Raw genomic sequence first — 25,698 nt, 5'->3', positions numbered from 1 at the left:
TCGGTTCAGGTACGGAGGATGGGATAAACGAGGGACGACTACTTTAGAATTTCTTGTCTAATGTGCAAAGGATATGTATATCCTACAATTTCATCTTGTGAAGGATATATTGTATGGTTTCCATTTGGTCTTTTAAGTCCAAAGCAGTTAAAGTGAAGGATATGCATAGGTTACTACTTCAGGGTTTGCATTGACATGATCTGTTAAAGATAACGCACATTGTTCATTGTGTAAAACACATACAAACACGGTGCTAGCCCTGAGGTGATAGCAAACAAGTATCAACTGGGGCCCATCCGACACGTGAAAAAAACACATTTATCATTCATCTACAATACAGCCAGTCTTAATCAAGTGATTACCCCATTGCAGGAGAATTCGGAGCTCATTGCGTTAATTGCCGGGTTAGGTTTGTGTTGGCTCAGGTGCTGCATACCCTGCACGCATACCTTCCCAACTGTTCCTGCGTCAAAGGGAACAAGCAGGTCTTTAAAACATAAAACAACAACAGAGTTGTTCTGAATATGAGCCTGTCTGGCCACAAAACAAGCCCCAACACTCTGCATCCTCCTCAGGGGTTGCTGGGATTGAATCACACATCAGAGAAGTCATTGCTAAATGATCTATTGCGTAGTAGTCATCATTGACGCCCAATGAAAGCCCGGTGTGAAGTTTGTGTATATACTGGAATGCAATGCAGTTACCAGGTACTTGTAACATAAATCATTCCACTGTCTGCATAACAGTTACAGCTGTCACATGTGATTCAGACTAGCTTATCAAAACGAAAAATGTGACAACCGACATGAGGCCAAATTCTTTAATATAAAAGAGAACTGAACACAATGCAATTATCTTCATCCGGAACTTAAATTATTTAATTCATGTTGACAAACGGGACTAACAAAGTTTGGCTGGTATAAAAGAGTGAGTAAAAATATTTTGTTTTCATATTAAAAAAAACAAACATTTGGCCGCCTTGCATTTGGAACACCCTGCAAGTCGAAACCCTGCCTCGTGAAACACGTTCGCTATTCCTTGAATCTGACTGCATATAACTGTGGTGTCTTATGGGCGTGAAGTTGGCGCCCGATATTTCACAACTACATTTGTAACACCCACTTTTTAACATTTTAATCCTCTTTTATCATATATGATATGCTTTCATTGAATATTGCATCTTTTAAATAATTCAGTCCATCACCCAGGCACGGCATTCGGTACGCCGGCATAACAATAAAGCACAACAATAAACCCAAAGTCCAAATTGTAGTTCTGACAGAAACTGCAAACTTAAGTACCTCTGACAATTTCTCAAGGGTGCACATCGTTTGTCTCTATATGTCCTGTGATTGGCTGGTGACCACTTCAGGTGTATCCTGTCTCGCACCTGCCTCGTTATTAAAGCTCTTACATAGTCTCTAATGAGTGTGTGCAAGTGTGACTTTATCTAGTCTTCTTTCAGTGAATGTACAATTTCATTTCTTTAAATAAGAAACATACACAGGAGATATGTGTACACCACCATCAAGTATTTGGCATCTTTTCTCAATTAAATCTGTGCGCTTTTGTGGTTTAAACACTTGTGCATTATGGTTTTATGTAGACTTTGTTTTGACACAGTGCAGCAAAGAGGTCAAGTGTCATGTTAGCTATCCGTCTCCAAGTCCGTCCCATCACAGAGGTCAGACTGGGGGGATTGTATCCGTCGTGAGAATTTCAGACCTAGAGCGTCTCCCACCTGGTTCAGGTGGTGCAGCACCTGAGGACAAAGCAAAGGTCACATGATTAAAAGGTCCCTTATTATGCAAAATATAACCAAAATAATGTTGTTGTCAAAGTAATACTGTATAATAAGACATACTGTACCTCATCCAGCATGTCTCTGGTGTGGGCTGCAGACATGCAAAATCGAGCTCGGGCTTCTGTAATCGGTGTGGCGGGGAATCCAACCACGACCACTGCAACTTTCCTCTCAAGCATCTCTCGAGCAAAAGCTCTGGTAGGAGAAAGAAAATATTTCTTACATATTCTGGTTTACTACTAAAAAGATCGAAACTACAGTACATGCACTCAAGGAATTTTCTCAATGTTAAACTTAAAGGATGAGTTTGCAATATGTTTCTAGGATCCAATCAAAACAGTTTTTTGGTTCTCTCCCACGAGTGGAACTACGTTTTGGTCAGTTTGTTTTATTACCTCAGCCAAGGGGGTCATGCGTTACACAAAACCTACCGTAAATTCCAGTGGTTAAGGCGCATGTGTCCACATCATTAAATGGCATGCACAATTCGGACTCTTCTCCCAAACATGTAACTCATCACACAGCAACTTAACACTCACAATGAACCTAGGAAATATAAATTTCATGTACCAATACAAGTTGAAAATAAACTGCATCTATTTTAATATCTATAATGCATTACTTCCAGAAGAGCATTTCATTGTAGCACTGCAGTGCTGCCTCTGTCCACCAGAGGAAGCCAGAGGAGCCCTGAGGGAGGCTGACGTCATTGCAGCGCCCCAAAGAGCGCATTGCTCAAAATGTTGTGGTTTTTTTTTTTCATTTTAATGTTGTATTGGTACATGTTTGTATATTTCTGGGGTATACTGTTATGTTGTTATACTGTTATATATATCATGGGTAGTCCAAAAGTATAGGAGACTAGAATTTAGCCACAGATTAGCCGCAACTTTATGAACAAAATAGCAGCTTATAAAGTGGAATTTATGGTACTTTGTTTTCACTACAAGTTTTTTATACATTTTTCTTAATTATCATGAATCTTCATGACAAAATCCATATTTCATAAGGAGGTGGATACTGTATCTATAAAAGGTGATGCTCCACATTGTTGGGCCATGGTGAATGTTTGCCATTCTAGTCATCACAAATCTGACAGGGATCTTTACGTTTAGACTGAATGCCGTCCTGCATTGTTTTGTGATCATGCAGCAACTCTTTCTCAGGGTTTGTGCACGTCAACATGCACTACAAGACACATTATACCTGAATGGGTTCTGCGTAATAGCTACCTGATGTTTTCTCCTCAGTAGTCACAGATACAAGTCGACCCAAACAGTCCACACCAGTGATTCATGGAAACTTTTAAATGTGGGCCGTGGCAGCCGTTCAAATCACTTCAACATGAAACACGCTGATGTGGCTGAAAATTGCTCGTGACAACAAACAACACTGACATGAGCGTTTAATGCTTCAAAATGGGTCCATGCAGTTCATCTGACAGGATGTGTACTGCAGCCCGAGAGAGGCTTGTCTATGTGAACAGTATGTGGTTGTTTCACTGCGGTGCTTGGGACAACTGGAACATCCTTACACCACTTTGCCCGGCATGTAGAGCAGGATGGGGACCACGGGAGAGTCGTCGTTGCCGTAGATGATGAAGCCCATCTCCTTCACTCTGGCACGGAAGTATCGAGTGTTCTGCCTAAGCTGGCGGATTCGTCTGATACCTTCAGTTCAAACAGGGACACGAGGGGTTATGGTTTGATTGATGGTGAAATGATTTTCAAGGAAAAAATAATCACATTTTTAGTGCAATTACAAAGGTTCACATTGTGTTGTTAACCTCCACTTGCATTGGGGCCAATTTTCAACCAGATCAAATAATAAATACTGACCCCTCGTCTTGTCTAAGACAACCTTAACATTCCAGTTGCACTCCATTCAATGACTATTGGTCAAGATTTGTTGTTATTAGTTGTTCATTCACAACTTTGATTGTACCTCACAGCTAGGAGACCAGGGTTCAATTCCACCCTTGGCCATCTCTGTGTGGAGTTTGCATGTTCTCCCCGTGCATGCGTGGGTTTTCCCCGGGTACTCCGGTTTCCTCCCACATTCCAAAAACATGCTAGGTTAAATTGTCCATAGGTATGAATGTGAGTGTGAATGGTTGTTTGTCTATATGTGCCCTGTGATTGGCTGGCGACCAGTCCAGCGTGTACCCCGCCTCTCGCCCAAAAGACAGCTGGGATAGGCTCCAGCACCCCCACGAGGAAAAGCGGTAAAAATGAATGAATGAACATGTTGATTAGTAAGAGAATATTTTATTTTAGTTGACGATTGGGAAAAGGGGCTGTCCTACCTAGTCAGGCTAGTCGTTAATCATGAACCGATGAAGCCTGCTCAGATGAGAGGCATCTTCTAAGACAGCCTTAACGTTCCAGTTGCACTCCATTCAATGACTATTGGTCAAGATTTGTTATTATTAGTTGTTCATTTGTAACTTTGATTGTAAAGGTTGCAGTACTTGTCTTATTTTGCAGTGTTTATTTGTGAAATGCATGTGGTGGCATCCTAGTAAAAAAATAGCATAATATGTTAATTCATTACTGATAGTAATAGTTTCTACTGCAACATAAGGACTGGTGTGGATAATAATCATCCAGGACGTGATGGTTTTAAAAATTTTGTCAGATGGACACCGTCAAGAGAGATTAGCCCCAAGATGTGTTCAATGTACGCTGCCCTTGCAGGGACACAGTCAGCTGTCAGTGTTTACTAATGCAATGTCAGTTATTGTCTTATTGTGAGTCCTACACCTCCATCTGGGCCTGAGCAGCCTCCCCTACGAAACTGAGGGTGATTACAACTCAGCTGCAGCAGCAGATGGTTCAGTTTTGTCCACAGACGGGCACGCTGTGTGCGCTCGCATTTTGCCAGACTGAGAGGCCTTGTAGATTGGATGGATTTTTAACACAAAATGCAACACGACGGCTGGAAGTGAACACATTAAATGCTTTAAGTGTCACAGGTATTTCAGGGAGTGAATTAAGAACATATCAAATCCAGCGGCCTGTTCCTCCTTAAAGAGGCAGCTAGCTACGTGGCTGGCTCGACTCAATCTTGGAGCACGGCTATGTTTGCCTCTGATTACCTGGGAGCACATTGCAAGAGATGCAAGAACATTTAAATCTTCTAATCTTAGATGGGGGAAAAACACATAACATGTTAATGAGCCCAGATGCACAGGCCACGAATCGTAGATTGAAGCACAGGGAAGGAAAAGGCGGAGTAGGGGGGTTCAAGCAAGGTCAAAAACTTCATGCCAAACCCAGAAATCATAAGAAATGGTCAGACGGTGTGGATGTTCTATGTGTCTGAGTTTCTCCATGTTTCCGACCTCTTGCCACCAGTTTGCTTTCAAGTGTGAAATTCAACGTTGAAGAGAAAAAAGGAGGGCGGTGGAGAAAGACGGAGCAGGATGAAACTAATGTGGTGCAGGCGCACAGATAAATTAACACGTCTTCTGCCGGACACACTGGAGTCATTGTTTTTGCTGTAAGACAGGTCTCCGCAGTTATTTAGTTGGACTATGTGAGATACACAGCATGTTTGGTTCACAGCCAGACACTCTAACTAGGCTGCATATTTTATAGTCTCGTCCGTCGTATTGATTCAAGCACTGCAGAACTTTAGCTGCACTATCACTGACCTGAAGAATTCCGGTGACCTTTCTCTTTGGTGTTATTATTCACAGGCTTGAATTTGTTTGTGTTCTACCTGTGTGAACCTACTTCTACCAGCACGCCCTTTATCAACGACTCAGGAAGGTACGGGGGTGGCACTGCAACTAATGACTACTTCCCTGCCCTCATGTCTGATACCATTAAAGCAGAAACTATTCAGAGGTCCATGGTTCCTTAAAACACACATGAAAATGATTTCCTCTATGTGAGGGTCACGTGTGCTCGGGTACTCCACGCCCTCCAACCACCCCCTATTTCTACCACTACAGACCCCTGTAATTGTTACCACATTTTCAGACCGAGCAGCTGTTTGTCTTCCCCCGCGGGTCTGGACTTACTCCTAATGCTAACATTGGTACAATCCTCTGGATTCAGATTGCTTTTGTTTCCATAAAAATTATACGCAGGTGTAAAGGTTTACATGACAGGCAGATAGTATTTGTACTGTAAGGTAGTGATGGTACTTACCCTCTCTGTTTCCATCTTGCCCCGTGATGCACTTTATAGCACGTATGATCTGCTCAGCGACAGGAGGCGACATGGCCGCGGTGTACATGGCACTGTGGGACCGACTACGCAGGTAGTCTACCAGCTCCTGCAGTGAAATTTAGATGCCATGTAGATCACTGAGTAATATTCAACATATACAATACAATATTCACTACAAGTCGGGATGTCCAGCTGATATTAGCATATAAATGAAATATCAGATCATATCTGTATCGTTTGTTCTGCTGATAATGATATTGTGGCCTGAGTGCAGTCTAGAATTATTTCCAAATATAATTTTAAAGCTACAGTAAATTCCGTACAAATCGCTACTTTTTCTTAAACTTGGGACCCTGTGGGTTATACAGCGGTACTAATCTATAGTAAAATGTCCTTTACTTCAGAGCTCCTACTGCTTGTTTCACTCATGAGTCAATAAGAAAATGGTAGGTCTTTCTTTGGCAGGAGCCAATCAGGAGCTATCAGTGCACTCACAAGTTTGTCAACCCATTGGACATCCACAGGAGGTAATTCTATACAACCAACATAACAGTCTGACTCACTGTATCATCTTACTGAGAATACTTCACCAACAACACTGAATTCATCACACTGCAACTTGACACTCCAAAAGTATACCTCAAAATATACAAACAAATAGAATTTTTTTTACATGAAAAACATTTTAAAGTTGTTCCATAAGGCATCATGTCTGAGCAAGATATTCGTTGGGGTGCTGCAGTGACATCAGCCTCTGTCCTCCGGGCTCCTCTTGTGGACAGAGGTAGCATAGGAGTGCTATCCATCCATAGTATGTTGCTTGTGCTCCAATTAACTGTTCTTTTGGCATTAATGCATTATGGGTAGATGATTGTAGAAGACTACATAATCTTACTAATGTTCATTGCATTACATTAGTATGAGGGGCAAGCTGCTGCCTACATCAGTATTGGTTGATACTGGTATCGGTAATAAAGCCTAACTAAAAGGCATAAAGATAATTTGTGAGATAATGGAAGAAATGCAATTCTTGGACGTATCAACTAGAGAGAGCCATTGAACACCCAAGGATCCATCATAATAGCACACACAGCTCTCTGTCAACATGACTCTCTGAAACCCTTCCCGCTCTGTGTTCACAAGAGTTGAAGCACAAATTTATGCAAGAACCGATGCTCAAATGACCCAGAATGGGCCCCGCCATGCTCATTATTCCTACATGTCAGCAGGAGATAACTTGTGCTGCTGGTTGTGAAGATGTAAAGAACAGGATTGCTCGAAATCTCTCCCATCCTGCGTCTTCAGAGTGTGTCAGTGTTAAGTGCTTTGAGGTTGGAGCAGACTCTGAGCAGTCATGGAATGTTCAGTGGGCCAGCGGTTGGGGGGCGATGACACGTCGTGAGAGATGCTGTCTGGCCACCACTTCCACTCTCGCCATCTGTCCCCACTGGGCGGCGGCTGTGGCTTTCTCGTGCACGAGCGAGGGGAAGTGATTTAAGGGGAAATGCTCAAACGCAGGATCCTGAACCAACGTGACAGCTGTTTTCGTTTTAAGACGTGGGATTTACACCACAGGATTTTAGTGTGACCGAGATCACCAGAAGGGCCAACACGTCCAGGGAAGAACATCCGTATGACGTCTAGGGTGCGGAGTGACAGCCTAAGAGAGTTTCCCTCGGCCACAGACACAAACATAATTACTAATGTTGCACTGCGCATCCAAAACAAGCAAATTCAAGGTTAAATGGAATTCAAAATAATTTCAATGATGCTTTCTACTCTCATTAAAAGCTACAAAATGACTCTTTTCCAGAACTCATGTACAAATAGAATTCCGGGGCTCTCACCAAAACAACAAACACCTCAAATTCTCTTATCTTGCCTGCGTCTTCCTGAGCTTTACTACAGCCAGCTGTCAAACCAGGAACACACAGCGTTGGTACTTCAAACATGATCATGCTTGTTAAAGGCTGTGTGCTGTTAAATCTGGAGCACAGTTCCGACGGCTGCCACAAGAAGGGGCTGGCCATCTGCCAGCTGTACCTTCTTATTATGGCTGAGCCAACATACAGCAAGCACAGGAAGGGTTACGTTCTCAATAACTAATTCAAACAACATGGCTACTTCCTCTACAGCTTTCTAATCAAGTGCCACAAAACTGGTGTGGTTATGTGCTAAAGTGTACTTTTTAATGGAGTAAAAGGAATTACAAAAGCTTGAGAAACATTTGTTGGACGTATGTAAGCTTTGAGAGAGCTATGTAGTGACAGCTCGTGTATGGTTAATCTTAAATATCCTGACAAACACACCTAGGATATTTTAAATAACCTAATTTTAGGGAAGGTGGGAGATAAACAAAGTAGAAGTGATTGCATTCAATCAACTAAAATAGGAATGTAAGAATGTAAGATGTATTATACACTGGTCACTTTGTGTCAGTAATGTTAATATAACGTTCGGTGAAACGCACAAGCACCAGACTTCATTGCCGCAACAACAGGCTGTTATTAATAATAGCCAACATGACTGTTGTGCCGAAAACCCACACCAAGCTATAACCCGAATCTAAACCCCGATGTCACTTCCTGCCCGTCCTCACGCAGCTCCCCTTGCAGTGGAACACATTTACAGCAACACACAGAAGCATAAGTCTTATTATTAGACATAAATAAGACTCGCTGCATGGTGGCAAGTGGTTAGCACGTTCATTTTTAGGCAAAAAACCCCCAAACATATCAATATTAATTGTCAATATTAATATTTTTGACTACGCTGTATTCAATGATGCAACGATCTGATTTTAATTAACATACGTTTTAAAAAAACGTGATAATAGTAATGGTAGTCGTAATGGTTTTATTTCATTTGAACATGCATCAGATTACAATTGAGTGCATCCCATAATCAGTTCACAGTTCCACATGTCCAAAAGGAGTAGGAAGAAGCAAAGCTTATTAAATCCTACCCCTTCATCTGGTACTTTTACAATCAGTAACTGTTACATTTGTTCACTTCCTGCTTTCCATAATACAGTTTAAGGTGTTTTTTTTTGTTTTTTTTATAATGCACCTCATACCGAACCGTGACCACACTATGACATAATGGGTACCATAGTAAGTGTCAATATAGTGATATGTATAGCACATCATGACTGGTTCAAGACTCTTCATCCTTGTATTTAGCAAACATCAACTGCTTGTATTGTTTCTTGAATTGGCTCATCGTTGTGCATTGTTTGAGGGTCTTACTCAATCCATTCCATAGTTTGATTCCACATACTGAAATGCTATGGCTTTTTAACGTAGTCCTAGCATATAAGTGTTTCAAATGTAGTTCTTCCCTGAGATCATATTTCTCCTCTCTTGTAGAGAAGTATTGGATGACATTTTTAGGTAATTGGTTATTTTTAGCCTTGTGCATTATTTTAGCTGCTTGAAGATTAACTATATCAGCAAATTTAAGTATTTGTGATTTTAGAAATAAGGAGTTAGTATGTTCTCTGTAGTGTAGTGGAGCCAAGAAATAGTCCGCATGAAGTCAGCCATGGCATGTGTGACATGACCATGAAAAAAAGGTTCCCATCTCCTTCCGTGTAGAAGTGGTACGGTTTTGGCTTCTTACTTTGTCCTTCTTCTCCACTGCGTTTGAAAATCGTTAAAAAAATAAAAGAGTAAATTGGAAAGGCTAACTAGTCAGCTCGGTAGCTTGCGATGCAGTCAGCTGTCTTCAGGCAAGAGGCGGGGTACACCCTGGACTGTTTGGCAGCCAATCACAGGGCAGGTAAAAATTATGTTACATTTTATTTATGTTTATTTATTTATTTTTGGAAAAGCTTATTCGCTTTTTATGACGAAATATGTTACCACATAAAGAGACACCAGAAACACTAAGAATGGCAAATATGAACAGACACCCAAAATCAAAAAACGGACACAAACCTTTTTGCCTGCAATATAGCCTCCAGCAGCCCCAAAGCTCTTGGTGAAGGTGCCCATCATCACATCCACATCGTTTGGGTTTGCACCAAACAGCTCTGTCACTCCCCTCCCTGTTGCCCCCACGGCTCCAATGCTGTGGGCCTCATCCAGGTACAGACACACTTTATATTTCTTCTTCAAAGCGATCAGCTCAGGCAGTCGGACCACCGAGCCTTCCATGCTGCCAACAAAGAATAGCATTAACAAAGAATACTTGTAATGCAATAATCATTTGGATATTTTAGTGAGAGGAAAGCAGTCCAATACACATATACTGTACGCTGACTAATGAGACTTATGTCCTTAAAGAGTTCTAGATACTCATGCAAAAATGAGGGGAAAAAAGGAGAAAGGAAAAGAGTGGTAATGAATTGAAGGAGCTGGGAGTTTAGCTTCATCAACCTCCTAGACTCCATTTAGCCTTGATTTTGAGCTAATGAGCAGATGGAGTCCCTGAGACACGCAGTTCTTTTCTACTCTTTACTGAAATTGACACACACACTTTGAGTTAAGACCACCTGGAAGCCTTTACTTACCAAAACACACCCACTGACACCAGATACTAAGAGACAATAGTACAGTGTAAGAGTGTGTGTGTGTGTGTGTGTGGTATAATAGCAGCTGACCTATAGATGCCTTCCACCATAATCAGGATTTTCCTCCAAGATCTGTGAGTACGAGGCTGTCCTGAGGAGATTGACTCTCTTAACTGCTGCTCTAAATGGTCCATATCTAGACAACACACACATAAATATATTATAATGATTATTCATATTCTGAAAGAGCAAAAATGTACATGCATACAATGATTACCTCCCCGACCAGGGGAGTGTCCAAAGTGTGGCTTGGGGAACATGTGTGGCTCGAGGCTTTTTTTTTTTTTTTTTATTGACCCACAACACAGTTTAAGACTATAATTTAACAAGATTAATTGAAATATCTGCTCTAATTTTACAACAAAGTAAATAATAATTTTACGAGAATAACATCATAATATTATGAGGAAAGATTTGGTCATTTTAGTAGCAGTAAGTGGAAAAATTAGAACAAACATGTATTTTTAAAGTCACAATATGATGAGAAACAGGCAAAACTTTTGTTGTAATTTATGCAAAATTAGCTTAGGGAAAAAGTTATAATATCATGACAATAAAGTCAAAATATTATGGGAAAAAGTCATGAGAAGTTTTAAGAAAAAAAATACCTATTTGGAAAATAAATTTTAAAAAGTGGGGGGAATAAAGGCAAAACAATATGCTTTCTCACAAAGCTGGGCTGTGTATGTGTATGTGTATGTGTGTGTGTGTGTGTTGACTTTCTAAAAATGTCAAAGTGGTATTTGCATCCTTAATTATTCAGTATGTGGCCCAGGGTGAAAAGGTGTAGCCACCCCTGTCCTAGACTTTGCATATATAGTTAACATTGCTGTTTGAATTGCATTGGTAACTCTGACCAATATGGTCTTTGAAATCACTATGTAAATTCATGTGAAAAGTGAATAAAAATATAAAAATAATAAACTTGTCATTTATTACAGTCCACCAGCAGATGGCAGCATTCAATTGCTGTAGTTACTAGATGGTAATGGGGACCCTCTCATCAGCCCCATCTCCAACCCTAACAACCTGCCACAGACCAATAAGGCTTACTTACTAGGAAGCAAATGCTTTTCAGATAAAATATCTTCCTGAAAGCTCAACAGTGCAGAATAATTCTACTATTCCAATGTCGTGACACACTGGCAAGCAGTGAGACTTGACATGGAAAAAGATTATTCCCTTAGTGAAGCTCTGATTGGAGATAAGCCACGACCTCATGTGTCACAATGGTTGAACATTCTTCAAGGCATGTGCATCCATGAAATGATCTTATCATCTCTGACTGACTCTCAGTGTGACAAAAAAAAAACGACAAGAATCTTAATCAGAAAGCATCAAATAGGAATGCACAAAAGTAACACATTACTTGCAAACACACGTCTGTGGCAATGTTCGTCTGCACAAACCAGTTTATCTACTTTTAGTACGGGGGCACTTAAACCCACCAACACAAGGAATAACATTCAGTGTGAATTATTCATCAATCTGGGGTGTGGCTTAGTGGATAGTGGATTGGAATAGCCCACTTTGTAAATATTAGTCTTGCTTTTAATAAGAGAGTACATGAGCAGTGAGTGCAGGAGATACAGAGGCAGTGAGAGGTCATCTGCTCAGGTGCCTGAGGGCTCTTTGCCCTGTGGGAACTGCTTTGGAAGACCCATAACTGACTTGGGTTGTACCTGTCAGGATGCATTTAGTGTTAGTGGACTGTCTCGTTTGCCTTGTCTATTGAAAGAGCAGGCGGCCTTCCTAATGTAAGCACAAGAAATGATATATAGTATCTTTCATGTTTAATACATATCTTACAGCGTTTATTGAAGTAAAACAAACCGCTTTGAATTGCAAAAAGATGACATTCTTTAATGACCGAGAATATACTTATGGCGTTTCTGCTGATGGATAAACACTCCCGTGACTGTAAAGTGAACCCGGTTTATTAAAGCTTTTAACAATTGCCGATCCAAACATAGAATGTTAAGTAGGTCTTTCCTGAGGCAAATCCTGTGCTACGGAGAAAGTAATGTTTTCCTTACAGCGCAAATAGCTTGGAATTAATATATGATAATGAACAGACGAGATGGGGTTCATGCACCTTTTCCCAAGCTGAATTCAAACTCTTTTTAAGCACTTTTCGATATCAATTTTTAAGCTTTTCCCGCCATAACCAGATTTAATAAATATGTTAAATAGATGAAAATAGATTACTTGATCATAATAAAATAAGTCATTGTATACAATAAACAAGCGGAAAGATAATAAACGGTATACAGTACAAATTGATGGCCGGTGTTGCCACTTATTGGTTATGATAATGTTGTTACAAGTTGCATACACTCTGATAGGAGTAGCAGATACCGGCACACAAGCCTACAGTGTCCTCCCGCAGCTGTCAGTGTGAAAAAAAAACATATAAGTCACGCCAGAGTGTGACAGGACTGGCAGGACCAGCCGAACAACTTATAGTCTAAGTCTATAGAATTATGTATTTGTATTATATCATTTTTAGTCATATATTTCCTTATCCTATAAAACCGGAAAATAATGTGGGACATAAGCCGTGGGGTGGGCCACAAATGGTCCCCAGGCCACACTTTGGACTAAACAGGTTTATAGAGTCATTCTTTTAACTCCTATTTGTTTATTGATATACCTTTTTATTTTCACATAGGAAATGTATAAATGACAAAATGTAAGCAAATGAAATATTCTAAGTGTCAGCATGTAAACATCATGGTGTGAATGATTATTAATGAATTAGTACACAGGAGAAGGGGTAGGGTAAAATAAGCTCTGCTTCTAACTACTCCTTTCAGACATGTGGGATTATGAAAAAGTAACCATGTGATGCTCCTTAATGCAACTTAAAAATAAACCATGCCCTGCCATACCATACTAAAGAATATAGCAATTCAAATTTTAAGCCAATTAAAGCGTTTAGGAATTCCAAGCACTTTCCAAAGCCCGAAAGGCAGTGATCATACACACAGTTATAGTTTTGGCAACAAAATGATCATAGCTGTTGTGACCTACTGTTATGTTTGAACACCTTGATGGTTGCGCCAGACAATCTTGCCCCTAAGATGAGGGAGGTGTGGTTGAGCTCATCGCTCAGGATTAAACAACCCTAGAAAAGAAGAAACTCAACTTGAAATACTGTCGAGTAAAATGAATTAGTTACAGCAACAACATCTGTCACGTCTTCTTGTCTGCAGCAAGTGACAATTGATAATTATGGAAAATACAGAATGTGCAAGTGGATCTAAAAAAGATGTTATGCAACCAATGATGTTTTAAGGATTTGCCATTGGAAAATGTAGTCTATTCAACCTATCCAAAACATATTCATTCAAGTTGTAATCACTTTAAGCCTTCAAATTCCTGTCCCACATCTAGATGATGTGTTGACATCTCAGTTGACGCCTGGTCCCTTGTCTACCAGCTGTCAGTCTAATGCAAGGCCTGCGTTGGTACTGCCCGTCCCTGTAGGTCAGAGTTGGCAGCGTGGCTTGACCCTCACTGCCCCTGCAGGGTTACAGTGGGGGCCGGCAACCTCTTGAGCTGCATAAATGGTCGCACTTTCATCAGCTCAACGGTCCCCTTCCTCCTGTCCAGTCCAATCACGGATATCCACGGTGCGTGTTGCCCCTGGTAACCCATGACTGTCTGTATGAGCTTGACTGGTGCGCCAACAGGCAAGTGTATGGCTAATAATACCCTTGAGAGACGCTGTTAACAAAAACATACCCCTCTTTGTCACTGTATCTGAAGGCAGCTATGTATACCCAGAGACTAAACCTCCTGGCTACTGTAATGTTTAATTACCATTATTTTAATTAATAGGGTGAGGGATTTCTTCAGAGCAGAGTTAAGTTGACTGGTATTCATTAAATTAGGCCATTTGCAGGAGACAAGCAAAAGCTGGGCTAATTACGTTAATATGTCCTTTGTTACAAGAAGCGGCAATAAAGCGGCCATATTTCCTTTGCTACGCTGTGTGGCATTTACCTTGCCAACAAGTGCGGGAATGTTCATGGAGTTGGTGGCAAAACCCATCCCCAACACCATGGAGGACTCCACTCCAAGAAAACGAGCCACAAGCTGCTCCAGCTCGACGTGAATGTCCAGGGTGCCTAGGTGACAGTAATCAAACACAACATTTCATCATTTTCTATATAGCTTATCCTCTTCACGATCACACATTGATTTATACATTTCTTCAACTTGGAGCAACTTTTTTTTATCAGACAACCGTATGCTGTCTCCATAATCCAATATGCTCTTCATAATCCAAACTTGCTCAAGGTAGATGATGAGTTTCAGCTTTGGAAGCAGATCTCATCAGATGCATGTGTATCTAATGAAGTGTCCTGCAAGCTATTGTATGTAGAGATGCTCGATATTGGCTTTTTTTTAATATATATATGTACGCATATTATCCAGCACTTCATTTCCGATACCGATATCAACAGATCTTCCCTAAAACTAATGTCAGGTCGCATCTTGTGTAATAAAAACACATTATGTTTATTTTAATGTGATGTCACTGAATGCCTTTTGCATATAAACACAGTTTAGGTTAATACTGCAATATGCAATGTAAGATATAAAAAAAGTACCACATTAACTTTATATCTTGCCTCAATATCATCATCATTGAAAAGTCATGACCCATAGTCAGCTAAAATTATATGTACTATTTAATTCATAAAAAAAATCATCCAATTCAATAGTGCTGGTAACAAAACAATTTGATAAGCTGCACATATCCATGTGGCACAAACATCCATATAAGAACAAACTGTGAAATTCAGGACTAATACAATCAGCAAAATTAAAACCAAAACATATTAGATGAGAAGTATTAAAGGAAAACACCTTTTTCATCCCCTCGAAAAACAGCATTTCTTTCGCAAACCAAAAGCAAAACCAGACTGAGACATACTGTATTGAGCTAGCAAGCTTGTATGCCATCACGTGTGGCGTTATAATTATCGGCAGAAAAAGGGATACCAATATCAGGCATCCCTAATTATATGCTATTAAAAATAGTTATTGTCTCGTCACCATAGGACACAAGGAGACCACTGCACTTAGCAGAGTACACTGAATAGCTGCAATGTGTTTTTATAGTGCGTTTAAGTCCGTCTTTTGTTGTAAGCACGGGACTGAAATTATCTCTTAAGCTTTTACACCAGAGAAACAGAAGCCCCACCTTAAAAAAGTTAATCATTTGTATCCCTCAACCTTGACAATCTCATAAAAGAAGCACCTTTATACATAAGGCTGCTTTGGGACACATGTCTATAAAATGTGCTCTGTGTATATACTGACAGAGCTCTTGGTGGTAAACCATTCATATAAATGCATGCATCGGTATCTGGGAGCATGTTGTTAATGATTGATGGAAGCGTCAAACCATCGGCTATTCATCAACACAACTTCAGAACGTTGGATGTCCTCAAGGTGTTCGTTTTGTGTAGTTGTTTCCGCATCAGTATTTATTTATATAACAAATGTATGATTATTAACAAATTGGTTTTACACACACTACATATAGTAATGCATTTATCCAAGCTGAACCAGTCAAATTTCTCTATAGCAATTCCGCCTAAACATACAGTATCGGTTTTGAATGGCATATGTGGTGATTACAAGAGAACATTAGGCTTGCTAAGAAATGCAAAATATATGTAAATCCCTGACTTTGTTCGGTCATTGTTTGGAAAAAAAAGGAAAAATACAATATGACACAAAATTGCTACTAATTTAATTTCAACAAAAATCCAATCTTCTGCACTCTGTGTGTATGCTACAGGCCCCGCCTACACCCGAGACAGAGACTGCATGACTGACAAAAGGGCTCGCTGTTCATGCCGTTCTATCATCGTTGTTCTTCATCCATTTCCTATACCACATGTCCTCATTAGAATTAAGGGTGAGCTGAAGCCTATCCCAGCTGACTTTGGATCAGAAGTGGCGGGGTACGAGTTGCTGATGAAGGTGTTGGAAAATGTACATTGTTGATCGACAACTTCACGTCATCCTTATAATGGGATTATAATGGGCACAACACACAAGATGATCTTTATCCTTAGAGATGGGTATCTTTCACATTTGAACCAATACGGTACCTAGTAATCAACGGTAACAATTTTCTGTACTTTTGTGGTAATAAATACTAATTTACTTAATTGTTTTGAATTTCAATCTCTCAATATGTAAACTTTTACAAAAAAAAATCCAATTGTATGCACTGTAACATCACAGTTGCCCCTTAACTACGTACCCAGCTCTGCATACTCCTATTCCTTTCTGTGTCCAGTAAAAAGTGTCCAAATGTCATGTAATAAAAGTGTCTTCCTCCAGAACATTGCTATTTATTAAGTAGGTAGGTTTTATTGTACCCATGTACTTAAAAAATATGATTTATTTCAGCTTCTGTAGCTTGAATTTCGCCTTGATGGTGGAAACATCATCCCCTCCCTCTGGGTTGGTCTTGCTCTCTTGTGAATGTAATGTTTGGAACGGTGCCATGGCACTCCATGGAGACTGCTGTCTGGGTGCCGAAAAATAGTGCCTTCTAATTTTCCATATTACCGACAAAATTTGTGCCTATAAAAATACTATAGTAGGTTCAAGATGTTTACTGATGATTAAGATATTGAGATACATGCAGACAACATTGAGCTGTGTATTCATTCACGGTGTGACTACTAGGGAATCTTGTGTTGACGGACTAGAATTGAGATTTAATTTATGCGAGCGTCTGTACAACTATGCAACAAAGTAACACATAGTACCACCTCTGTTATAAAACACAGCAGTGATGTCAGTCACCTCAGAAGTGTCAGAAAGTAAACAAATCCGACACAGGGAGACTGAGGATTATGGTAAATACTTTTCTCAGACATCACTAAAATGCAACCTGTTTGGCGAGTTCCTGCACCTTGTTTACATTGTAGCATCAGTCTGATGGACAGGCTTTAGATTTCATCACAGTAGCAAAGGGACACAAGAGCACAAGGTCTCCAAAAAGAAACTACTGCCACGCCATCAGAAACTAGACAGACTTTCAGAGGATAACACGCCATTCAAAATTAATCTGAAGCCCTGTATGCTTCGCTTTGATCCAGGCTGCTCTAACACTTCTCCTCACATGTGCTCTTTTTGCATCCCGCCTCATGTCCAGGGTGTTTCATAATGTTATAAGATGTAATTTCCCAACCGCACTGGATGAGCATATAATGATCTCGGCTTGTGCCCTTGCGGTACATAATTTAACAAAGAGTGAATAATTCATACAACATTGCAGCTACTGAAAGATAATTAAACTTGCAGACAGTATAAATCACCAGAAAGATAATAAATGATGGCGTGCGTGATGAGGGAAATGGAGTTTCATTTCTAGTTTGTGCCTATTCGTGTTCTGTCAGTGTTGTAAAGCGGATGCACATTTAGGACTTCTGAGGCAGTGTGAGACCAAGTGAAAGAGACAACAGCATATGGATTAATGGCCTTGCTGAAACCAGCTTGACAGGACTAAAGGCTCTCTCACAATTTATTACGCTACAAACACTGACCAAACACTTACCTGCTTCCTGACGTGTGCTGCACACGCCAACCCCATACTGGCGGGTTTTGTCTGCCACCGTTTCAAGGTAATCGGCGTTGTTCTCTGCAAATCCGAGGTAGTTGTAAGAGCCCATGTTGATGACATTGTGTATTGTTCTGCCAGTTAATCTGCAAGCAATTAGACATTTGTGGACCCATTAGTGTTTCCCCTCATACTGAGCCATTCCATTCACTGTATTAAAAGCAAATAAACATCTAATTAAAAAAAGAATTTCAAACTATAAACTCATTACATCGGAGGTGATTTATTCATGCGATGTCCAACAATAGATGTTTATTAAAAGGAAACACTATGTAATCAGCCAGAACATCAATCAAAGAACATTACATGTCACTTTGGAGAGAAATTGGTACATTATACTACAAGTACCTAAACATACATGGTGAAGATACAGACCGGATCAAAATGTTATGACCAGTTGACAAATAGCTACAATTTACCTTGTGCACATTTGGATCTTAATGAGGTTTTAAGTAGAGGAGGGTGTGTGACAAAAAGTAATTTATTGAAAACAATAATTGAACTGAAATAGGCCGTTTATCAACTGATCAAAACTTTTAAGACTGTCGCTCAAAAAAAAACGACAAAAACTCTCCAAATGCGAGTGTTTCCAGGAGGCTATTGGAAACATTGCTCCAAAGTGGTGAAGTTGGCTTCACAAAGAGCATCAATTATCTGGAACTGATGACCATTTTTATAAACTTCCCTTGCCATCGATCCTCAAATGTTCTCTATGGGAGTTAAATCAGGGGAGCATGCGGGATGGTCCAGAAAAGTGATGTTTTTCTCCCTGAAGAAGTCTTTGGTCAAGTCAGCATTGTGAACTGCAACGTTGGAAAACCCCGCTGTTACCACACAGACGAGGGCCCTCAGTCCTGAGGGATTCCCCCTGCAACATCTGCACATCACCATCCACCGTTTGACGACCCTGCACCACCTGAAGCTCCAGTGCTTCAATGAATGAAAAACATCTCAGGTGGGATCTCCTTGACGTTGGAAGCCATCTGGACTGTCATTTTTTGTGTACTTATTATTATTACTTGTTACGGCGGTCAAGTGGTTAGCGTGCAGACCTCACAGCTAGGAGACCAGGGTTCAATTCCACCCTCGGCCATCTCTGTGCATGTTCTCCTGGTGCATGCGTGGGTTTTCTCCGGGTACTCCGGTTTCCTCCCACGTTCCAAAAACATGCTAGGTTAATTGGTGACTCCAAATTGTCCATAGGTATGAATGTGAGTGTGAATGGTTGTTTGTCTATATGTGCCCTGTGATTGGCTGGCCACCAGTCCAGGTTGTACCCCGCCTCTCGCCCAAAGACAGCTGGGATAGGCTCCAGCACCCCCGCGACCCTCATGAGGAAAAAGTGGTAGAAAATGAATGAATTAATTTATTATTACTTATTTTTTCTCATAACAATAAAACTTCCACCTTTCAAAGTCCTATGCCATCTGATGGCTATTGTGCTGCAGTCGGCATCAGTAAGGGCCTTAATTTGGGTTGAGGATCGGCTTGGTTCTTGAAGGACAGTCAATCCAATTCTCCGGCTCAGCGCAAGTGCAATTTTGTTTCGTTATGCTCAGGATCTTTCAAAAAATGTAGGATGACTGCGTCCAACCTCAGCAGCAATGGCACAAAATGAGAGGCCTTGCTTATGCATCTCACTGATCCGACCATATTCAAGAAGAGAAAGCTTTAGCCATCAGGAGGGCATGACCTTGTGAATGCCCAGACAGAAAATTAAAATTTTTAGCAGATTATGGCTCTTATAGCCTGTGGTCTTGAACTTTTGACTAGGTGAAAAACAACCTTTTATTTTGATTACAAGTTCCAAATGTTTTTTTTGTTTCATATTGCTTTTGCATATTGCAGCTCTACTTAAAACCTCATTAAGGTCCAAATGTGCAAAACGCATATTCTAGCAATTTTTCAACTAGTCATAAGATTTTGATCAAGGCTGTATATAAAGGCAGACAAAGTTAAATCGGGTCAAAAGTGTACTTCCTTCTTGTGTGTTCGGTATGAATTATATATTAGAGACTATGAGAATATAAGTCTTTAAGTTCACCCCAGCTAAATCCATCATCGTCTTACACATTCACACTTTAATAGAAAAGATGACTGCCCCATTTTTACTCCTGTTTACATTAAACCTCTTTAAACCTGTAATCCATGATTACCACTAGTATGTGGTTTCTAATGTCACATCTCCTCCTCATGTCTATATTACTGTCCATCACATATTTTTTAGACCAATTTTAATATAAACTGGATGGGCAGAAGCACTTGAATACCTGGGCATCATACGCCTACAGTAATACAAAATGGGAGAAAGTAATTGTTTGACAATCACAATGTATTCCAAAGGGAATTATGTAATGTACTACATTCCAACATACAGGCGGGAATTATAATTAATTAATTAATTAATTACAATAATTGGGGCATTGGTGGATTACAGTTTCATCACTTAATTCAAATTGGGCACACCACAAACTGAAATATCAATACTTACAATACCAGCTCTCTATGCTCTAATGATTCTCATATCAAAATATTGATACTTTGGATGGTTCAACCAGTTGAGGTCATGTGTGTCTGAAAAATGTGTCTTTCGAAAGGATGACCGATTGTAAACAGAGCCATGTGTGAATGTTATAAAATTAATTATTTCAATGATTTTGTTATTTTACTGTACCTGAATGTCCAATTGTAGTCATCAGACACTCTCTCCATCAGGTCCAACACAGGTCCTGGCGTGCTACATATGGGTCGGTTCCAGTTGTCTCGTACTCTCATGTACAGGTTTCGAGTGTAAAAGTTCTCAAAGTCTTGGTAGAGTGGAACAAAATCCTGCAAGGGAGACAAATACAGTACACTCAATAATGTCACTGAGGCTTGGCAGTCCCCCATTAACATTTGTGATCGTCTGATTCTGTGAAGTCACTGCCATTGTATCTGTTATCTTATTTCATCAACCTCTCGACCTCAAGTGGCCTTTTTAATACGGTTAAAATTTGAGTTTAGATTCCACTGTGTATAATATACTGTAAGTTATATTGAATAACTCTCATAAATGTGAGTACTGCAAGTGCTGAGTGTTTCTTTCCTGCAAACTAGAATGGTGGTGGTAGTGTTGTGGTCTGGGGCTGCATGAGTGCTCACACTGGGGAGCTGCGGTTCATTTAAAACAAACATGAACAGAGCCACCCCACCCGTCAATTATCAAAGGGAGTGGACTTCACCAAGGACCCGAAGTGCCTCCACAGGTTATATTCCTTCCAAACAGTGTTTACTTCCTTATAAAGTAAATAAATGGTCTTCCACACTTTGTAGTCCAGTTGTTGTTAATGCTCCAATTTATTCTACTAAAATCTTCTACTGCTGCAGAGGAAGTACCTCTAGTTCGCGGTTGACATTATCTGGGTGACTCATACTATGTTACAATGTATCCTGTATAGCAAGTCGACTCTGTGGCAATGAAAATTGCCATGGATGGCAGTGTTCACTCCTCGTTTAGCGTCTGAAACACAAACAAAGCGGGATCTAGAATCCTCTGAGATTTAATTAGGTCGTCAACAGATTCTCCCAGTGGTGCATCGTCTCACCCTTGGCAACATCCATGTAAAAGCGGTACATGCGTGAAGAAGGAGACAGAGCTAAAGAGCAAACATTTAAGATAATTGGGGCAAAACACAATGTGTTCACACCCAAGGCACGCACACACCTCTGTGCCAACTGTGCTTGTGTGTGTGTGTGTCTCTGCAGGAAGTGTATATGCTGGTAATACACTGATGACTGAACTGACTGTAACGTACCTTCTGTTCCTCTCGTTCCTGGGCGAGATTGCGCTTCTCTAAGCCCACGGCTCTGAGGAAGTCTCTGAAGTAGCCAAAGAGAGTGACGATGCCAAAACCCAGGTATGTCATGACAGCCACGTGCATGGGCGCCTTTTCAAAGACTTCCTGTCTGTGTTGCCCCAAAGTATCTCCCAGTCCCCGGACATGTTTCTATAAAACATGACACCAACATGTGCAGTGAAACATTGTCATTTGGACTTCATGGGTTAACACCATTTTGAGTGAATGTTCACTACCGTCTGTTGTTTTTTCTCCTGGGTGTATTTGTGCTTCCCTGTTCTGAGGAGGTCTCTCAGGTAGCCAAACAGGATGACAATACATGAGCGAAGATATGACAGGACAGCCACGAGCACGGGTGTATGTTTCAAGGAATCCAGCCTGTGCTGCCTTGAGGTGATAATCGGCTCCAGGCCGTTCTGTGCAACAAGAGACAGCAATGTGTGACAACAAGTTGTTTCATTCTACTTCAGCAGAACAGTGTTAAATGCAATGGTAAGAAACCATGAGTACTATTTTCATACTATAACACTGTGACCTACATTTACAGAGATGTTTTATTGTATCATAAACAAAGAACTATGCCAATATTTATGCTGTGGACTATCATACACACGGTTGTTAGAATGATGACTCAGCTTTTATCAGTGACAACAATGTGAATCAATTGAGCAACGCTATTTAGCAATCTGTTTTAGCTTTTTGCAACGTTTGGTTTTGGACTTTTTCCACAGTCCTTACTGACTTTTTTTTTCACAAAATGTCTGCCCTTCATAACTTCAAGGCAATCAATGCTTTTGAATTGTTATAACAAAGTTGAATAAGTAAAAAAAAAAAAAAAGATATTGACCCCTCCCAGCCTTCTCACTTAACGTGGACATTTTACGGGTTTTTATGACATCATGAAGGAAAAATCCTCTTCCTCATGGACATCATGTCACCTCTGGCTGACGCCTAGCTGGATGAAGGCGACCCGTGATTACTACACCCACTACTTCACATAAGACATCCATTCATTTTCTATGCTGCTTATATTCATCAGGGATGAGGGGTACGCCAGCCAATCATAGGGCACATATAGACAAACAACCATTCACACTAACATTCACATTCATACCTATGGACAATTTGGAGTCACCAATTAACCTAGTATGTTTTTGGAATGTGGGAGTACTCGGAGAAAACCCACACACGAAGAGAACATGCAAACACAGAGATTTTCACTTAAGACAGCTTTGTCAAAACTAAAAAAAGGCAGGCTTCGCTACGCGCCTTAAAATACAGCTTTAAACATGTAAGGAAGAAGAACAACTCATGATTATTACTTAATAAGGCATTATCATTAGAAACCAAAGGCGTAATTTATCATGTTATCCTGTATTCCCACAAAATATGTACCTTTTACTACTATATTGATATTATTGTAAAAGCTACTATTACATGTGTTGGTTTTTCTCTGACTGCCACATGTTGAACACAGGAAGTGAAAAAACAGCATTAGTAATTGTTGTGATACAACTAATGGGTTGGGTTAAATTAAATCTACTCCTTACTTCTAACCCAATCTTAATCAACTAAACCATTACCTTTAATTATGAACTCATTTAATGTTTCAGTGTAAATATTATACAACTGCTTTGTACCTATCTATAGTCATATAAAGTGATACCATCAAAAAGTAAATGTGTTATGACAAACCACATCCACATGAAATAAAAATAGCAGAAGCAGGGCAGTAGGTGGTAGAAAATCAGTTGAACCGAACATGACAACTGCTTCCTCATTTCCACAGCCTGAGGGCAAAGAAAACCTGCTTTGTTTTGGGCGGGGTCGCTGCTTTAAGTTTGTGTTTTATTGCTGTTTGCATTGTTGTTTTTTAAGCAAATATCACTGCAACGGAGCACGATAGCCAAGTTATGATTTGCATGCATGCAGGTTGGAGAAAAGTCACCGTGAAAGAGTTGACACAGACAAGACAGTAGCTAGTCTTCAGTACAGGAAAATAAACCATGGAATTCCACATTTACAAAGACTTATGTTATACTCACGTCATAGAGAGAAGGGACCTCGCTAAGGTTATAGCTACAAACATGAAGAGCTCACAACTTTATAGGTTTCCAGTACACTTTCCTGTGTTTTTAAATGTGGCGTCCATACCTGTGTGGTACTGTCATAGTTGTGCGCCTCTTTGCATTTCAGTCCGTTCTGGTCCGGATGGGCTAAAGTTTCCATGAGAAGTCTGTCGTGCCATACTTCCCCTTGCACCATGGTGACTGTGTCACTGTCGGCTGTCAAGTTTGAGCAGGTAACAAGATGACTTCCTGCTTCTTCCGCGTCGGGGTCAGCCTCCCATCACTTCTTATTGGCCTTCAATATGCAGGACGCCAGTCTTACCATTCACTGATAATCTCTTCTCAATGTGCGCTTCACTACTTAGATTTTTGCATCGTCATGTTATTCAATGACGATCTTTTTGACGTTGACGCTGCTTTACATTGTACACAAACGCGCGCGCAGGCACACCCAGACAACCGCCCCAAAAGTAAGAGGGCGGATCCAAGTATCGATCTGTCGATACCAGAGTGTTGACAGTATCAGATCGATATTAGTATGATAAATTATCACATACTACAGCAGAGGTAGGGAACCTATGGCTCGGGAGCCAGGTAGGGCTCTTTTGATGACTGTATCTGGCTCTCAAGCATTTACCACAATAAAAATGTATGTTTGCTAACATTTTAAAGTAAACATCACAGAAATCACTGTTAAAAATATTAAAAATCAACAACTTTCTTATGCATTTTAATCCGTCCATCTATTTCCGACCATATCTATCTTTCCTGATGATATTTTCCAGGTCAAACACCAAAACTCGATTATTACTGGGTAATGCGGTAGTGTACCTCGGTCATTAAGATGTAAATGTAAACTTTCCTCCTTTAGTCAAATAGTCACCTAGCTAAAGCTGCAGAACCAAGCCTTCTGGCAAAGATGGCCAAAAGAATGAAATATACTGAGTACGGTGCAAAACCATGCAGCAGCAGAAGTTGCATTAATGGCAGCAAGTATTTGATTTATTATTGGACACTGCGATGCTCACAAAAGTGTGCTGGCCACACCCCCTTGGCGTGGGGTAGTGTTCCTGGTCTACGTAATTAGAGCCCATTATATCTAAAACTGTTGGTCTTACATAAAAATGCACACATTTTATTGCATTCAATGTTTAAAAAAATGTATATGGCTCTCACAGATACACACTTTAAAATATCTGGCCTTCATGGCTCTCTTAGCCAAAAAGGTTCCCAACCCCTGTACTACAGTATTAATTGGCTCTGTACCCTAGAAACCGCCCATGAATGATACGGGAAAAGGCCGAAATGATACTGTGTTAAAGCCCAGGGCAGTGATACTGGTAAAATATAGAGTTTAACCATGTTTAACCATCCGGTATCAGCCCCCGTAGCTGTCCACTCAGAGCGCGCTGCTCTGGTATCGTGCCCGTGAAACAACCAATCAGAGAACAGTGCACGAGCGTGAACACACACTATAAATATCTTGATTAATGGAACTTTAATTGTCAGACATTGATAAGATAAGACTGTTGATAAAATATTATTGTTGGAATATTTTTGCAATTATTGTGTTTACACTGT

General features: G+C 40.3%; 1 protein-coding gene across 1 annotated transcript; it reads right to left on the bottom strand.

Annotated features, from left to right (window-relative positions):
- Positions 1–804: 804 nt before the first annotated feature.
- sptlc3 (serine palmitoyltransferase, long chain base subunit 3) lies at positions 805–24,568 on the bottom strand. The gene is made up of 13 exons (XM_058058999.1): positions 24,203–24,568; positions 22,285–22,464; positions 22,007–22,198; positions 20,887–21,041; positions 18,150–18,298; positions 14,564–14,688; positions 13,589–13,682; positions 10,586–10,691; positions 9,921–10,140; positions 5,962–6,088; positions 3,339–3,474; positions 1,870–1,999; positions 805–1,762 (listed from the first exon to the last, which is right to left on the bottom strand). Exons 1-13 carry the CDS (start codon positions 24,311–24,313, stop codon positions 1,649–1,651), a joined length of 1,839 nt encoding a protein of 612 aa, XP_057914982.1. The 5' UTR covers positions 24,314–24,568; the 3' UTR covers positions 805–1,648.
- Between the last annotated feature and the right edge of the window lie 1,130 nt (positions 24,569–25,698).

This window comes from Doryrhamphus excisus, chromosome 20 (assembly GCF_030265055.1).
Source record: "Doryrhamphus excisus isolate RoL2022-K1 chromosome 20, RoL_Dexc_1.0, whole genome shotgun sequence".
NCBI lineage: Eukaryota > Metazoa > Chordata > Actinopteri > Syngnathiformes > Syngnathidae > Doryrhamphus > Doryrhamphus excisus.
The sequence above is the reverse complement of the archived record's forward strand: the minus strand, read 5'-3'. Positions and strand labels throughout refer to the sequence as shown.